An 18,739-nucleotide genomic window follows, 5' to 3' on the forward strand; every position below is an offset into this window, starting at 1 on the left:
ACACAGGAAGTGCCCAGGACATGCCTCCATACACACAAGAAGTACCCAGAATGTGTTTCCTCATCACTGGAAATGCCTGAACACAGCTGACCACATAGAGGACAGATGCTATGTGAGTACACTCATGTCACAGAACTGCAAGTATTGAGGGAGGCTACTGTCCCTTGCAGGGGGCCAGTAGCCTGTCCAGCAGGGCAACAGAGAAAGCCTGATCTGGAGTTCAGAGTCCAGGGGAATTTTATCAATTTCCAAGATGGGGAGAGGGTTTCAAGCTCCTTAAACCTCAGGCTCCATACTCTAAGCTCCCTGTTCCACTGCCCTGGCACCTTCCGCCTGACAGGGTCTTTAGAGCACTCCATAACCCCTGAACTCAACCAATTAGAACACCCTGATGGACCCCAGTATGCCCCAAGAGGGGGGCGGTTCTAGCTTTGCTCAGAGACCTAGACAGGAGCTCACTATTATTCCAGAACTCTGGTTTGCATCATGGAGCCAAGAGAAGGTAGTTCCAGCCTCCTCCTCCAGGCCAGCTATCCCCAGCCACCAGCCCACAGGCCCACAGCACTGAACCTCACACTGTGTTCCTGCCAGCGTCCTCCTTCCAGGGTTCAGGAGCCTGAGGGGCTATGAGCTACAAGGCACAGAAAATCATACACTAAGACGCTGGGCTGTGGGGAGGAGGGTCCCCTCACACTTATAAACATGCAGCCAAAGGACACAGAAATATAATTCCCCTAAATAAACATGCATCCACCTCTGAGGCAAGAAGGGGGTGAGCTCACTGCTGTCAACGTGCGTGCACATCCGGGACCACTCAGGGACATGGGGCCAGGTGATAAGCCACACAGGACAGCCTCCTGATGAAAGCCAGGCACCTGCCTTGGCCTGTTATGGCTCCCAGATGGCCCAGACGTTCCGACTGGCCCTGCAGACCTTACAGAGAAGGCCCTGGGCTGTGTCTGGGAGGAAGAGGGCAGAGCAGCTTAAGTGCCCAGCGCACCTGGATACATTCAATTAGGGGGTGAATGGAGCCACTGTACACACCAGAACAGCACTGCAGCCCGAGGGGAGCCCCCCACAGGGCAACAACGTGCCACCTGGATGCAGGGACATGGGGACGTGAGGACATGGGGCACTTCCTGAAAACCACTGGAGACCAAAATCACTGCAGGGACCAGGCAGAAGGATCTGGAAAAACAGCTTCCATTCCACAGAATTAGCAGCCAGCATCAGCTACATGACAAGAACAAGAGCCACTGTAGAACACAGGACATGTATGACCTAGGCTCCAGGTTCTATCTCTATCTCTTATATGTAGATCATATCAAACAGGTAAAATAAATGTCTCCTTTCTTTAAAAAGAGAGATAGGGAGACATAAAGAACATTCATCTTTGACAAAACTATTATTCATCAACCTGGGAGTAGGAAAAGCTGCCCCCTTCCCACCTCTGCCATGTGGAAGAGTGTATTTTCTTGAGAATCTTTCAGGGTCCTTGAGTTCCCTTGGTGGCTTCAGTTTCATGAAGTTCAGAGCTAAATTTTTCATTTTGTTTTGAAAAAAATATCATTTTTTCTCTTTCTTCCTCTCTTTCTTTCTTAATTTAGAAAGATGGAAAGGTAAACAAATAAAGATGCCACACCACCACTCACCATCCACAGGGCTCCGCCCTGGAGCGATCCACGATGTATCCATGTGGTGGTAAGAATCAAACCCAGAGCCGGATACATGTTAAGGCATATACTCTATTGAATGAACTATCTCTTGAATCTTCTTGGCTTTTAAAAAAAATTTATTTATTTATATCATGAGAGGGGAGAGGAGAGAGATACTGAGAGAAGTCAGAAAACTGTCCTGACATGCACAGTGCTGGGAATCTAACCTTGGGCCTCAGGCAAGTCCTGTGCTCTGCTTGCCGAGTCCTCTTCCAGGACACAGGAACTAAAATTACTATTGAAGAACTAGTTTCTTGAGCTCTAAGAATCTTTGCTGGGCCCCTGAGTGACTCTTGTGGTTTAGGGCTAATCCAAGGGCTGTGCAGAATACTTTTATCACCCCTCATCCCCAAAAGGAACCTTGTACCCACTAGCTGACCTTTCGCATCTGTCCCTATTCCTAGTAGCATTTGAGGTTTTTTAAGAAATAATTCTCTGATGAAAGAACAGGTCAGCTCAAGGCAGAACGATGGGAACTGGTGCTCAGGGATGGAGCTGAACTGTGGGCAGCATCTAGCAAGTCACCCCCCCCCAGAAAAGAGAAAATAGGGGGGCTTAGAAGAGTTAGGAAGGTAGGAGGCACTAAAATGCCACCTGAATGCAGAACCAAGGGTCTGTATTTGAAGATATCAATGTATAATGAAAAAACCAGAAGAGAACATTTCTAGGGAAAATAAACGATAAATTCTTATAAGAAAGGATGTGTAAGCAGGGACCGTCTTTCCAGATAATAAACACTCACCTCTGGAGTTGGGCGGTAGCGCAGCGGGTTAAGCACATGCTGCGCTTGGCGTAAGGATCCCAGTTCGAGCCCCGGCTCCCCACCTGCAGGGGAGTCGCTTCACAAGCAGTGAAGCAGGTCTGCAGGTGTCTTATCTTTCTCTCCCCCCTCTGTCTTCCCTTCCTCTCTCCATTTCTCTCTGTCCTATCGAATGATGATATCAATAACAACAAAAATAATAACTACACCTCTCTCTCCCTCTGTCTCTCTCACCCACCCCTCTCAAATTCTTTCTTTACCTAATAATAAATAAACAAATAATTTTTAAATATTTAAAAACTGGGAGTTGGGCGGTAGCGCAGCAGGTTAAGCGCATGCGGCAAGAAGCACAAGGAACCGGCATTAAGGATCCTGGTTCAAGCCCCCGGCTCCCCACCTGCAGGGGAGTCGCTTCACAGGCGGTGAAGCAGGTCTGCAGGTGTCTGTCTTTCTCTCCTCCTCTCTCCATTTCTCTCTGTCCTATCCAACAACGACTACATCAATAACAATAATAACTACAACAATAAAAAACAATAAGGGCAACAAAAGGGAATAAATAAATACTTTTTTAGAACTATACTTTTAAATACTTTAAATACTTTTTTAAAACTATATATATCATCTTGGTGCCCAAACACCCCCACCACTGCAATGCACTGCTTCAGTGCTAGGTGTCTTTCCCTCTCTGTGTGTCTCTCACAAGCTGAAAAAAAAAAAAACAACCAGAGTAGTAAAGCCCTGTGATGACATATAAATAAATCTCATGGCATGGAAAAAGTTTGTGGGGCAAGGAAGTGGTACACCTGGTTAAATGCACACATTACCATGTGCAAGGACCCTGGTTTGAGCCCCCTGCTCCCCACCTGCATGGGGGGATACTTTACAAGTGGTGAAGCAGGTCAGCAGGCATCTTTCTTTCTCCCTCTTTATCTCCCTACCCCTCTTCAATTTATCTCTGTCCTTTCAACTAAGATAGAAAGAAAAATAAATAGTAAATTGTGATATATATACACACACACAATGGAATACTACTCAGCTATTAAAAATGGTGAATTCACCTTCTTCACTCCATCTTGGATGGAGAAGACATCATGGAAAGTGAGATAAGTCAGAAACAAAAGGATGAATATGGGATGACCTCTCTCATAGAAAGAAGTTGAAAAGAAGATCAGAAGGGAAAAAACTAAGCAGAACTTGGACTGGAGTTAGTGTATTGCACCAAAGTAAAAGACTCTAGGGTGAGAAGGAAGGATTCAGGTCCTGAAAGATGATGGCAGAGGAGGGCCTAGTGGGGGTTGTATTGTTATGTGGAAATGTTATGCATGTAGAAACTATTATAAAAAAAGAAAGACAGAAAGAGAAAATAGATAAGTAAATAAAAGGGGGAGGAAAAAGACCACCAGAACAGTGGATTTGTAGTACAGACACTGAGCCCTAGTGATAACTCCAGTGCCAATGAAACAACAAATAAATACAGAGAAAAAAGTCTTTTTGAGCTATATTTAATGTCACAAAGAAGAAGGTGGTGAAATGCGTATTTTTAAACATTCTCTTCTTTAAAGATTTTTAAAATTGTGTTCATTATACTTAAGTGTTCTGAGTAGTAAAAATAAATAAACAAATAAATAAAATTCCATCCACAAAGTCTCTAAACAGACAACAAGAACATTCATCTGGGAAACACCTGATAAAGGACTCATGCTCTTTCCTTTTCATGAAACACAACACAGCCCAGCCCAGCTCTGACTTATGGTGCTGTAGAAGATTGAACCTGTGTCCTTGAGCCTCAGGTATGAACATCATTTTATATAACTGCTAAGCTACCTCTCGAACCCAGAGCATTCATACCTTAGCACACAAAGAACACTGAAGTAAATGGGATATGGCAAACTACTCCATAGAAAAATGGGAGATGTGGGTCCAGAGTCTGCTCAGTAGATAAAGCTTGCACTATGCCTGAGGCCCTGACTTCAACCCCAACTTGAGAATATCAGGGACACCACCAAGAGAATGCCCTACAATATGCAGAATAAAAGAAGGCAGTTCATAGAACAGCGACATAGTACAAGCTCAAGGTCCTAGCTTTAGTCTCCAGCACTAAGTTAAGAATCAAGTGGCAGAAGACCCAAGTTGGGGATCAGAGTGTCTTGTAGACACCTGTCCTGGGGTGATGAGAAGCTATATCCCTGTATCAGCAACTGCGCTGTAATACACTAGCTTCCTCCCAACTGAGTGGTGTTGAAAGCTTTTTAAAAATCAAACAAGCGGGGAATCGGGTGGTAGCACAGCAGGTTAAGTGCATGTGGCGCAAAGTACAAGGACCGGTGTAAGGATTCCAGTTCGAGCCCCCGGCTCCCCACCTGCAGGGGAGTCACTTTACAGGTGGTAAAGCAGGTCTGCAGGTGTCTTTCTCTCCCCCTCTATCTTCCCCTCCTCTCTACATTTCTCTCTGTCCTATCCAACAATGATGACATCAATAATAACTACAACAACAAAACAACAAGGACAACAAAAGGGAATAAATAAATATAAAAAATTTAAAAAATCAAATAAGCAGAGTTTGATTCACCGATGTCTTTTTCAGTTATATTTTTCTTTTTTTAATATTTATTTATTCCCTTTTGTTGTCCTTATTGTTTTATTGTTCTAGTTATCGTTGTTGTTGTTAATGTTGTCCTTGTTGGATAGGACAGAGAGAAATGGAGAGAGGAGGGGAAGACAGAGAGAGTGAAAGAAAGACAGACACCTGCAGACCTTCTTCACCGCCTGTGAAGCGACTCCCCTGCAGGTGGGGAGCCGGGGGTTTGAACCAGGATCCTTAACACAGGTCCTTGCGCTTTGCGCCACCTGCGCTTAACCTGCTGGGCTACCACCCGACTCCCAATTCACTGATGTTTTTAGTAGACATGAGAGTTGTAAGATTTTCCTTCCCTCATCCTGCTCACTTTGATTTTTTTGATAACCATGCTAATTTACTTTCTAAATTGAAAATGTCCACCCTTGTAAAAAAGAAGTTTGTGAGGAATCTCTTTCATATTCACTGTATTGTTGTCCATATGGTTAAGTCAACTGGTCCTGTTCAGAAACATGGGCAGATGCTCATAACATTTCTGACGCCTCTATACTGACTCTCCAACCACCAGGGATGATGCGAAGACTGGAGTCATCAGAGACCTGTAGACTCACCTTTATCTTGTCCCCATAAGTGCCAAGCAAAGCAGTCACTGTATCATCCCAGTACCCAGCTTGGCGGAGTCACAGTGCTGGACACACACTCTGGGGCAAACATGCCAGAGTCAGAAAAGCCCACCCCAGCTCTTACCCAGCTGCCACTTTCGGGAACACATGGTCTCCATCATCCAGATGGGCAGGGCGGGCTCCAACATGGCGATTCCCATGTTTGCAAAGCAGATGGACCCTTTGAGGGAAGGAGAGTGTGAATGTGCTTGTGTTTGGGGAATCTTACATGCCCCCTTCCACTTCCACATATAGTTAAACCCCATATGCACACCACAGTCAGAAGCAACAGCTGGAAAACTCTGAATTTCTACCTGGGTAAGAAAAAAAAATCAATAATGGGTACCAAAGGAGCAGTGAGAAAGGTTGGTTTTTATCATCACCATCATTATCACTAACAACCGGACAATAGAGTCCCAGAATCATGAAGCCTGAGGGAGAGGGAACCTTCAGGATCATAGGGTTTAACATTCTTGGTTTACAAATGAAGAAAGCCTCATCTTATGAATAAAGTCACCTTCTGGAAGGTGCCCAGCACCAAGACCGACTCCAAATCATACATGAACTCCAGCAACTGGAGGCTCCTGCAGCTGTCTTACTGTGCAGACTTTCTACCGTGCAATGAATCGCGCAGATAAGTTTTAACATCAGAGAATCAGTGGGTTCAGTACATGATGTGCTATTGAGGATTCTTTTTAAACCAGTAACACACACAGGAAGTCTATGCATATATCCATCGCCACTAAGTGAACAAGAATACCCAGTAAATGTGGAACCCTGTTGGACAAAGCACACAGAGAGCTGTTCCCCCAATCGCTCCGGAAGTTTCACCAATGTGGAACATCTAATTTGCTAGGTCCTGTTTCAAGGAGCACTGAGCCATCATAATGATGGCTCACATAATGAAGGGAAATTTTCTTCATTCTTGATGACATTTACCAGGAAAGCACAGAAGTGATATTGAAATGATTTCACACACACACACATACACACACGGGGAGAGAGAGAGAGAGAGAGACAGAGACAGAGACAGAGACAGAGATGTTCTGTGCTTTATTGGATTCACTATAAACCCATATGATATTCATTCATTACAGAGGCAAACTAACAGCCAAACCAGTTTTTATCTTCCTTGTGAGCTGGCGCCCAAATCTAATTCACGTGCTGAGCCAACATCCTCCTGCCCTAAATCTACCTTGGCTGGTACCTGGCAATGTGGAAAGTTCTAGACCGCAGGGTAGGCAGGATTATCTGAACAGCTGTTCCTGACCTGAGTACCCTGCCTTTCCCACGAAAGCTTCAGTTGGAACCTAGGCCTCCCTTTCATCTTATCCTGCTTCCTAACTAAACCAGGTACTTCCCATGTGACACTGAGTAATACAACTTGCCCCCTCCCCTTTCTCTGAGAATGTAACAGCATCTTCCTTTATGGCTTTGACATCTTGGTGACATCTCTCTTGGGTCCCTCCTCCAGCTGTCTGGAGCTAAGAAGATCCACTATTCACAGGGGTCAGGGGCTGGGCATGGGGGCTGATGTGTCTCCTTCCAGAGCTGGACCTTTTTTAGCCAAGGGACAGTTCCGGCGACCCGTCTGCTGCTGCATTGTATGCCCTCTCTGCAGAAAGGGAAGGTGTCCTCTTGGCCCACTGGGGCTCTGCTGTCAGGTCTTATTTATACACGCCAAGGAAAATCAAAGTATCCTCCTAAGATGTCTGCACTAAAGTCACCAATTCCTTCCAGAAAATTCTGGGCCAGATGACAGTGAGCAGATACAATGAGCAAACCTGGCCTCAAAGGAACCTGACTTGAAGGGGCTTGGCCAGGTGGGGATGTACTGTCTATTTGTCTTGTGTCTTTCTTTCTTTTTATGACTTCATCAGGGCAAATTTATTAAGTTTAGTGAAGTGAGTAAGGAGGTGAAAGACAGCTACCAGGAGGTTTCACTCATTTGTGGAAAACAGAGACTTGAAGCACATGAAAAAGTAGTCAAACTGTCTCCAAGACCTTGTCAGAAGGAGAACTGTGGTGGTTACCGGTGGGTTTGGGTGGGGCAGAGCTGATGGTGAGTAGGGCATGGACGATCTTAGGATTTTATAAAACATTATCAAATCACTAGTGAAATGCTAAAAATAAAACCAACCAGGGAGTTGGGCTGTAGCGCAGTGGGTTAAGCACAGGTGGCACAAAGCACAAGGACCGGCGTAAGGATCCCGGTTCAAGTCCCCAGCTCCACACCTGCAAGGGAGTCGCTTCACAGGCTATGAAGCAGATCTGCAGGTGTCTATCTTTCTCTCCCCCTCTCTACCTTCCCCTCCTCTCTCCATTTCTCTCTGTCTTATCCAACAACAACGACATCAATAATAACATTAAAACAACAAGGGCACCAAAAGGGAATAAATAAATAAATATTTTTAAAAAATAAAACCAACCAAAGGATAAACTGTAAGACAAAGCCTGCTGAGAGTTCTAAATATGGAGCATCAAGTATTCTTACTCTAAAGAGTCAGGACATGTTACTACCCTGGTACTAATGAATGCCAGTACGTAGAGAGGAATGCCAATCAGGGCAGTCACTTCCGCCAAAAGGTCCTCATCATCCATGGTGCCACCATCAATGATCAGGTCCCTGTCTGAACAGATGGGAGTGTGGGAGGTGAGGGAATACAGTCCCACCTGCAGCGATGAGGATATACGGGTCCTTCAGCAGAGTGGTCAGTGGTGTCCCCTTCTGGCTCTGTCAAGCGAAAACAGGCATTGGAGGGGTGGAGGAGGGGTGCAGGCCTTCCTTACCCTCAGGCTACTACTTACCTCTGGCTGCACTCTGGATGGCTGAAGCACAAAGAGCTGAACAGCTGTGAGAGAAGGAAGGAAGTGTGGCCACAAGCACCCGCCCACAGGGCTGCCAGGGTCATGGCCATGGAGGTCAAGGCCAAGGAGATGACAAGGGCTCACTCACCTCCGTCCAAGAGTACCAGGGCGGCCAGCACCAGGAACGGAGCCGTCTTCCCCACAAACTCATACAGCACACTCCCAAAGGGGGGGCCCACTGCAAGGAGGAGAGAGGGGGTCCAGACCCTGCTGGGATGGAGGTTGCAACACTCCTCCTCCTCACCCCCCAACAACCATTTCTTTGCTGCTCTGATGTCTCTCTCCGCTTGACTCTAAAAAACCTATTGGGTGGACACCCTACATTCTGAGCAGTAATGCCAACTGCCCTGGCAACTTCCTCCAAGTTTATGTCTGAGATTGGGAAGTGTATCAGGGCACCCCCAAAAATAAAATGCAGAGAGAGGCAGGATGGGGTTGCAGATCTGTGCTGGCAGGGAGTTCATGGTTAGTAGATTCATTGCTCACGAGTCAGCAGGGGAGCAGAGAATGGATCTGTGGATGTCACAATGAAGCCAGGAGAGAGGCCCTTATCTCCCTCCCCAACCCCACCAGGGAGATACTTGCCCTGGTCTGGGGAGTTGGCCAGGACAGGTGAGGATACAGGTAAAGGAGGTGGGAAGCTCCTTCCCATCCCAACATAGAATGTTCTGGAAGACAGGCTTTTCGTGGATTATTTTGTTCAGATTTTCCTTTTATACCTGAGCCTTGGGGGTCTGGCTTAAAGTCACCCAATGTGTTTAGGGAAGAGCCCTTCCTGCCATCTTTCAAAGGCTCATGAAAGTGGGAGTCAAAAGGGATAGCTGGGAGTGGCGTGGGGAGAGGCGACTGTGACCTTGAAGTCTGACACCAGGCAGACCCCTGTCCCAGGTTCACCTGTGCAGTGGGTCTCACTCACCCAAGACACCCATGGCCAGACCTCCCAGGGCAATGCCCATGGCATTGCCCCTCTCTTCATCATCTGTGTACACACTGGCAAGCATGCCCATTCCTGAGCAGGAAAAGAAAAGAAACAGCCACTAGGCAAGCTCTGGGAGCACCAAGAATAATCTGTGACATCTCCCCCTCACACACACCATCTTTAACTTCCCCCCCCAAAAGAAAAAACTGCCATTGCCGATAAAACCATAACACTAAGCAGAACCCAAGAAGATTCCAGGCAGATCCAACCTTCTCTGAGAACCCACCACCATCACCACCGACAACTCGATTTCCTAAATGATTCCAGCGAAATCAGCAAGGGCCTGGCCAGCCTGGGCAATGCCCCCTTGCCCTGCCCTACCATTCACTGGCTCATTGGGGGCTCCAAACCTACCAGCTACAGACGAGCAGGAGGAGCCGATGCCCTGCAGAGACCTGGCAATCAGCAGGAGGGCATAGCTGCTGGAGAAGGCGAACACTGCGGAGACACAGAGCAGACTGCTCATGCCTGCCACCCAATCGTCCCCAAATGGGGGGGGGGGCAAGGGCATTCCTCAAGCCTTCACTTTACCCAAGGATGTGTTTGTAGAGGAACCCCAACACCTTCCCTGCCACCCCCTACGCCACATCCCGTCCCCCATCCCCGGTCATATTCCCAGCCGGGGACCTTGGCTCAAAGGCAAACATCACTTACTAATGGTGGAGATAAACATGATGCAAAACCCCACAAACATTGGGATGGGGTAGCCAATCCTGCAAAACACAAACACAAGGAAGCTGGCAGTTGCATTGTCTTTGCTCGGGCTTGATATTACGTCTCTCCTGCTTACCCTCTGGGACCAGCTGGGGCAACTGTTGTGAAAATTCATAGGGTTGGCGCTTCCTGAGTGACCTTTTGGTGTTTGACTGTCTCAGAGCGTGAATACATTTATGGATTACCACTTGCAACAGACATTTCCCTGGACCAAATGTTATTGCAATATTGACAGGTAACCCAGCCCCTGTTCCCATCTTTTTTTTTTTTTTAATTATGATCATGATGATTACTTTCATTATTATCTTTGCCAAAAGGAGGGCTGGAATCAAATGATTCCAGTCAAAGGTCATCAAGGGGCTGAATAAGCAGCATAGACAACTGCGTGACATCATAGAGGTGGGCAATCAACTCCAACCCTTCCGTTCTCTGAAAACATACATACAGACATTACGAAGAAGGGTGGGGTGTCCAAAGCCCCAGGGGCACTGAGTGATGGGCAGATTGCCAGGGTTCTCTTTCTTTTCCCAGAAGGCCTTGCAAATGAATGGAAACTCAACTGACATGAGTCATAAGCATCTGAGTCAGCCTCTGTCTCAATCTGATGGCATCTCAAAATTCTGCTCAGCGGTGTTAGATCTGATGTGGGACACTGTTAACCAAACATCCATCCACTTTAGCCCCCTTGTGAGTCATCTCAGCCCGTGGCCATCCTTGATAGAGCAACAGAGGGCAGTTAATAGCATTGGAATAAGATGAACAGATCATACACTGAGTTCCTAGAAGAAACAAAGGTGCATAGCAAGAAAAGCTATGATGGTTAGATATACCTACGTAATCCATGGAAAAACCCTAAGTATGACCCTAACTCATCACTGATGATCCATTCTCACCAGGGCTAGTAGCTAGAGACTAATGTAAGCTCTTTCTTCCAGCTTCTTAAGACTTACAGTAAGTGACAAATGTAAGAACACAGAAAGGGACCATTAGGATGCAAAGTGTCACCAGATGAGACCAGAGATGAGGCCTCCCTTTTCGAGTATGTCAGCACTCCTGGAAGGTGACACAGTGAGTGACCAGTACACAGACTAGTGTTTTAAATTTGTTCAGCTGTGCTACAAAGTTATATAAAGCAGAATTCTTAGGCTTCACCTATTGAATTGTCTTTTTTTTTTTTTTTTAGCCTCAGGGATGTGGGCAGGGAGCTCCAGGAATCTCTGATTTCCTGCTCTTCTGAGTGTTGCCCCTGGTTCCCTGTGCACAGCTTTAATCTCATCACCAGTTTCTAAATGATCTCGGAAGCAAAGTTCTTGCCTCACCAAACCCAGCATCCCCACAGTGTCTGGGGAGGAAGATCCCTTCCAGAAGAGATGGTTTCTTTGGCCACAGAGAAACTGAAAAGGTCACTGCTGATTCGTCCAAAGCCCACTTCAGATCAACTGGCTGAAACAAAACAAGGAGAGAGGGAGAGAGGAAGAGAGAGAGAGAGAGGAGAAAGGAAGACAAACAGTAGAGATTTTCTGCCCTCTGGCTTCTTCCTTGTCATTCAGATGTTAGCTTAGATTGCTAAGCAATAATAACTGGCTTTCAAGTATACTAGGTAACTAGGGAAATAAATTAAGCCACTGACATGGGCTTGATAAAAAGCAGACCCCAGAGACAATGACAAGGGAAGCAGGAAGTCACTGAGAACATTCAAGCACTGACATTGGAATTAACCCTTGCCGCCCAGCTGGTGTGGAGACTAAATGTGCAATGACAATATTAGCTTTGTGTTAAAGAAGTGAAGACTAGGGTTCTAACCTGATTTATGGTAGTAAGAATACACAGGTTATTCACATTGGTTTTGTTTGTTTTAGTATTTTATTTATTTATTTGTTGCGAATTTGTATACTTGATTTCAGACAGATTTATGAATTATTTTTTTTTATTTTTATTTATAAAAAGGAAACACTGGCAAAAATGAGGGAGATGGGTAGTGGCGGTGATGGGGATTGAACCAGGGACCTCTGAACCTCAAGCATGAAAGCCATTTGCATTAACCACCATGTGTGTCTCCAGCCTATTGTATTTACATTGTTTATCTGCCTGATTCTTTTTATTCTTTTTATTTATTTGTTTGTTTTATTTTTAACCAGAGCACTGCTCAGCTCTGGCTTATAGTAATGGTGCAAGCAATTGAACCTGGAACTTTGGAGCCTCAGGCATGAGAGACTTCTCTGTTCCAGACTCTTGGAAACAGAGTTGGCAGTCAGCTGAGGTAAAGAACAAACACCTCATCACAGAGCCCTGCAAGCGTCAACCCGGCTTTGACCTAGCACGTTATGATTGGGCCCTCCTCAATCGCTATCGAACAGGCCATGGCCGGTGCGCTGCTATGTTCCATCGCTGGGGAGCCAGAGACGACCCGAACTGCCCCTGCGGCTCCAGACAGACTATGACCCACATAGTCAACGACTGCCACCTCTCCAGATTCAAAGGAGGTCTCGAAACTTGACATCAGGCTCAACCTGACGCTGTTGACTGGCTACAGAAGAAGGGCAAATGCTAGAAGAAGAACCATTATGCAAATCTAAGTCCATTGCTCCCTCTCTGCTCACAGCCTTTTCAGAGTACTATTAACAACTCCTGGAAAGTAAATAAAATAGGTATCACTTCTATGACATTAACCACCACATGAGTACTAAAATAATTTTTTTTTTCAGGGTTTGGAAGGAGATCTTTCCCACTATTTAAACCATCACACAAGCAGCCTGCTTCTTCTGTCACCTGCCCATATAAGCCACTAGGACAGGATCAAAGAGATAATATGGGGGCTGGGGTTGTGGAGAGAGGTATCCTTTCAGAGTGCTTTTGCTTTAGAAGGACAAGGCTCCTCTCTGCTTCCTACACCTAGTTAGCACTGCAGAGGTGCTGGGAGGCTGGGTAAGGAGGTGGGGGAGAGTCCAGGTCCCCAAAACAGCAAGCTGTTTTTTTGTTTTTTGTTTTTAACTAAACTTCCTGCCCGTTGATTAAAATGAGCAAATGACTCAGTATTTGAATCTTTCCTGGGCAACTCAGAAGAGCCCAGGGCAGCAGAGTTAAAGTACTTCCTATGTAACAGCAAGCTGGTGAAAATAACACAGAGAGAGAAGTCATCTGGGCAGATGGTGGTGCACCCCTGGTTCAATCCTGCCACTACCCAGAGCAAATGACTTCTCCTGAGTGAAGGAAAAGCCCTTCTGCTTATCTAATATCACAACTGGCCCGAAAGTCAACCATCTCTTTAAACTCTGCTCTTCCATGCTTCCAACTAATCCTTCATCAGAAACACACAAACAGTAAATACCGCTTCATACTTTGCAGCTCAGAACACAGAACACAGTAGTTTTGTAACTACCCTGTGTCTAAAACACATTAACCAACTGTCAAATGCTTTAAGGGAAAAAAAAAACAAAAAAACACCTTGTTTACAACACTGAGAAAGTGAGTCACACTTCTAGTTGGTAATTGAGGATGTGATTGGCACAAATTACATCAAAAGACCATTTGTAAGGCATCACAGGGGAAGATTCTGCAAAGCCACCGGGAATGTTGTATTTATCGCTTCTCTGAGCTTTGAGTCCAGGAGAGCCCAGAAATGTTGCAAATGGATCTCAAATTCATGGCTACAAGATTTGGAAATTTCAGATAAATGATAATTCAGAAGCATGTTGGAGGGACCTCAGACACCGTCCACGATTCTGACTACACCAACAGGAACGTGTTTGCATTTTCACAATTCAAGGGAGTGAGGGAAGATAAAACGGGTTAGAATTTGGGGAACCAGCTAAGGATTACAATTTTGCTCTTGGTAAACTTCCAAGCAGATGATTTACTATATGATCAGACTAGATTTCCCAGGTCATAAAACAAGAAATCAAATTTTGAGGAACCCTAAGATGAATTGAGGAGAGGGTTGCACTGACAGGGAGTTTGGGGGTATTTAACTGGGGGATAGGGAAGGTCTCACTAGGTTTTAATAAGCTTCTCGCATAATGATTTCCATGGCTGAAGCTCCAAAGTCCCAGGTTCAATCCCCTCGCACCACCTTAAGCCAGAGCAGAACAGTGCTCTGGAAAAAAAAAAAAAAAAAAAAAAAAAAACAACAACAATAAGCTTCTTCCCTGTGGCATAAATTAAGTACTAGAAACAAGAATGGAATCTGAGTTTTTGAAAAGGCTCTTTGGGGGGGGGGGTGTCAGGCAGTAGCACAGCAGGTTAAGCGCACATGGCAGAAAACACAAGGACTGGCAGAAGGATCCCAGTTAGAGCCCCCGGCCCCCTACATGCAGGGGTGTTGCTTCACAGGCGGTGAAGCAGGTCTGCAGGTGTCTGTCTTTCTCTCTCCCTCTCTGTCTTCCCCTCCTCTCTCCATTTCTCTGTCCTATCCAACAACAACGACAGCAATGGCAACAATAATGACTATAAAAAGGGCAACAAAAAGTGAGGAAATGGCCTCCAGGAGCTGTGGATTCATAGTGCAGGCACAGAACCTCAGCAATAACCCTGAAAGCAAAGAAAGAAAGAGGGGAAGAAAGAAAAGAAAGAAGGAAGGAAGGAAAGAAGGAAGGAAGGAAGGAAGGGCTCTTTCATTTGCATCTCAATTACGACATTTCTACCCTTTATTGAGTTTCTTAGGATCACTCAGTCATATTTGTCCCCCAGCCCCCCAGGCATGATGACAGCAAAGTCCTCCATTTCCCCACCTAGTATTTGAGCCTTTGCTTCCCCCAGATTACAGAACGCAATTATACCAGATGCATTTTATGATTTGCTCTTAGTCTTACAAAAACAAAGAAGGGAGGGTCCACTGCATGTTCCCTGGGTACCGGGCACCTTTGGTGAGCTCAGGAAGAGCTCAAATAATTTGCTTGGCGGGTGACCTATAGCAGCCTAGTAGCCTCTGCCCACAGACAGGATGACTGTCTGTGGATTGGGATTGTTCAAGTGGACTCCAAGATTTTCAGTCCAGAAGTCAAACTGCGAACGTTGAAAATATGCTTCCTATAGCTTGAAATGGACATGTCACCAGCACCTCCAGCAGCTCATGTCAGAGAAGGCAGACCTGCCAGATGCTCCCTGTGCCCCTGCCACCACCCCTCAGCTGGCCCCACTGTTTGAGTGGTCAGTCTGGATAAATATGAGCCCTCCCTACTCTGGCATAGACAGGTGACTTCAGTGTGACTTTGGGACCTCTAGTGGCTTCTTTATGATTCCCCAACAAAAACCCTGCTCCTCTCAGTTCCTCTTCTAACCTGCTCCAGCCCCTTCCAGTCTTTGTCCTTGTTCATGTTTCTAGGTCTGAGCACGCCCTTTTCTCCCAGGTTTTGCATCCCCACGTTTGGGGAAATTGTTTCCGGCCAGGCAGGCTGCCCACCACCTCTGGTCTTCTTGATTTGCAGCTGACATGGCTCCCGGGCTCTGCGCTTTCTGTCCCTCATGTGGAGATAGATACCAATACTTGTTGGAGGGATGTCCCCATAACACAAGTTCAGAATAACACGAGTCCTGCCCCAAGGCCAGAATCACCAGGTTAATGTACCATGAGTTTGGGCAAGTCAGTCAGCCAGGTGACAGCCTCTTTCTGCATATGAACACGCCAACATCAGCCAGGAGTTTCACTTAAGGAGAAGGACTAACTATTAAGCATTCCCACCTCCTCACCCAGCCATCTGTGTGAGTCTTGGCCACTCCAACTTTTAAGAAAACTGCCTTGGGGGCTGGGTTGTGGTGTACCTGGTAGAATGTACACATAACAGTTTCAAGACCCTGGTCCCCTCCAGGTGGGGGGAGGCTTCTCAAATGTTGAAAAAGTGCTGCTCTTTCTCCCCCTCTCGCTTCCCTTCTCCCTCACCACCACCACCAATTCCCCCTCCCTTCTCAATTTCTCTCTGTCTCTATCAAAACTAAATAAATAATATATTTTTTTTTAAAAAAGAAAAAAAAAAGGAAACCGCCTTGGTCTGCTCTATAGAAGCGCATGGCCGGGGGAGGGGGGAGATAGCTTAATGGTGATACAAAAGGACTCTTATGCCTGAAGCATCAGAGTCACAAGCTCAGTCCCCAGCACTACCACAAACTAGAGGTGAGCAATGCTCTAGTAAAAAATAAATATACATATGTATGTATGCATATATATTATAAGAATAAAAGAAAGGGAAACAAAAGCAGGACTGGGACTGGGACTGGGTTTGGTGTATTGCACCTAAGGAAAGGACCCTGGGGGAAGGAGGAAGAGTGTCAGGTCCTGGTGTAAGATGGTGGAGAAGGACCTAGGTTGAGGTGATAGTGTTTCGCAGAAAATTGAAAAATGTTACAAATATACCAACAACTGCATTGATTGTAAACCATTAATTCCCCCCAATAAAAATTTAATTAATAAAAATAAAAGTGACCAGAAGTGGGAGAGACACTATCATGGTGGCAACAGGGAAGACAGGACAAAGGGAAAGTGGTGATTCACTGAGGCCAGAAGTGCAAGGGGAACCCCCCCACCCGCCCCACCCACCCAAACGCTGGTCATCCAGATCCCGAGAAGTGGATGATAAACAGAATCCCAGAAGAGAAGTGAGCTGGGAACCAGGTAAACAGAAAACCCTTTGACCAAAACAGCACAAGCTGGGGCTAGGAGGTGGCTCAGAGGGTCGAGTGCCCACCTTACTGTGGGTGGGGCCTTGGGTTTGATTCCCCAGCACCACACTGGAACACTATGGACAGCACACCAAGGAAATACAGTAGACAGTGGAGAGGTGCCTTGGCATCTCTCCCTCTTTCTCCATCTCTGTCTCTCAGAATGCCGAATGAAAGTAACGTCAGCAGAACCTACCTGTTGGTGAGCAGTCCTATGAAAGGGTTGGTGAGAAGCTGCACAGTGGCTTTCGAGGCAAACAACAGGCCCACCTGCACATTTTCATTCAGGAGGTCCTTGTCTTCACTGGGACAGTCGGGAGGGGTGGTGGACCTGTTGGTCACGGGGTGTGGAGTGGTGGCCTTAGGGAGTGACCCCTGTCGGAAGCTTCCGGTGTCATTCCCGGTGACCATGGTGGAGTTGTCAAAGTAGGAGAAGATGTTCTGGAAGCTGCCTGGGGTGGAGGCTGGGAGCACTGGCTTGGGAGTCTGGATTTCGGTAGCATTCTTCTCATGTTCTATGCTGTACAAGTAACTAGGGATGATGGGGACTGGGGACAAGAGCAGGACAGGAAGTGGTGACCATAGGGCCAAAAGCCAGCAGAACTGTGGTCACTTGACTGCCCTAGGGTTAGCCCATACACACCCCTGTCCCCACCTTGTCTCCAGGAAGAACAAAGCCAAGTAGTTCTCACTATATTCAGGGCTGGGGTTACTCCCAGGTGACTGGCCCCCTGCCCTTTGGAGGGGGACTTCTCATCTCAGGGCCCCTTTGCAGAAGCATATTAAGGAAACAAAAATCTGTCCTGAAGGCTAGTCAGCACTGACCTGGGGTCAAGCACTACTTCAGAGAAGGAGGCTCCAGGACTTTTAAATGAAAGAATCAAGAAAAGTCAATTTCATTAGGTGACTTTGAAAAAATAGAAGTCATAATTTGGAGATTTTACAGGAAGCTCCTTGCATCTATGACTTAAGGAGGGAATCTGCAAAAATACATATGGGGGAGAACCCAGGCAGTGGGGGCACCCAGGCAGTGGCCGCACAAGGAACCAGGTTTAAGCCCCCACCCCCACCTGCAAAGGAAAAGCTTCAACATCTGTGAAGCAGCTCTGTGTGTGTGTCTCTTTCTCTGCTCCTTCTCACCCCTTCCTCTCCATTTCTCTGGGCCTCTATCCAAATAAATAAATAAATAACTTAAGAAAATCTCATACAACCAGGAACACTTACAAACTCTTTCATAAAGACAACAGCGGCTTCTGGCACAGAACTCAACACAAAGGGAAGGACAAGAGTCCTCGGTAATTAACACAGATGACCCCTGCCAAGCCCACAGCCCTTGGAGTTGAAAAACTAACTCCCAAATGTTTTGGAAACTACTGGGAGACAAGCAGCAAAGAACGGAAATAGTCCACCTTGGAGAGTCCAAATAAGAACTCACTTTTAATTCATTCAAAAGAGGAATTTTTTTTAAGCAGGCCAAAGATTTTGCAGGACTAATTAAGAGACTTGTTTTTCAGTTATTTAATTTTTCAAAAATCCGCTATAGAAAGGCAAAAAAAAAAAAAAAAAAAAAAGACACTGTTCAAAGTATATATACCCAAAGACACATCCTGAGATGTTTCCGTTTCAAGTCAGTCATTAATACACAATCCAGGAGTGTCCCCTTCCTGGTGAAGAGAGGGAGGTCGCATGATTTCTCTGGGCCAGAGGGGGACTTACACCAAATTACCAGCCCATTTCTTCGGCGGCCTAACAATTATGACGACATTATTTTTGAACTCAGAGAAATGTTTCTCCTCACAGAAATCTCTCATCGCA

General features: G+C 46.2%; 1 protein-coding gene across 2 annotated transcripts in view; it reads right to left on the reverse strand.

Moving 5' to 3' along the window:
- SLC18A2 (solute carrier family 18 member A2) overlaps positions 1–18,739 on the reverse strand; it is a 41,628-nt gene that overhangs the window by 22,174 nt on the left and 715 nt on the right. Inside the window, exons 2-9 of one of the 2 annotated variants that reach the window (XM_007518458.2) lie at positions 17,121–17,472; positions 10,214–10,272; positions 9,914–9,997; positions 9,497–9,589; positions 8,669–8,758; positions 8,521–8,564; positions 8,386–8,446; positions 5,798–5,893 (exon numbers count right to left, since the gene is read on the reverse strand). In XM_007518458.2, coding sequence (XP_007518520.1) covers positions 5,798–5,893; positions 8,386–8,446; positions 8,521–8,564; positions 8,669–8,758; positions 9,497–9,589; positions 9,914–9,997; positions 10,214–10,272; positions 17,121–17,472 — 879 coding nt within the window. The remainder of the gene's footprint in view (positions 1–5,797; positions 5,894–8,385; positions 8,447–8,520; positions 8,565–8,668; positions 8,759–9,496; positions 9,590–9,913; positions 9,998–10,213; positions 10,273–17,120; positions 17,473–18,739) is intronic. The other variant, XM_060171214.1, reaches the window with a different exon arrangement.

Source organism: Erinaceus europaeus, chromosome 14, assembly GCF_950295315.1.
Source record: "Erinaceus europaeus chromosome 14, mEriEur2.1, whole genome shotgun sequence".
Taxonomy (NCBI): domain Eukaryota; kingdom Metazoa; phylum Chordata; class Mammalia; order Eulipotyphla; family Erinaceidae; genus Erinaceus; species Erinaceus europaeus.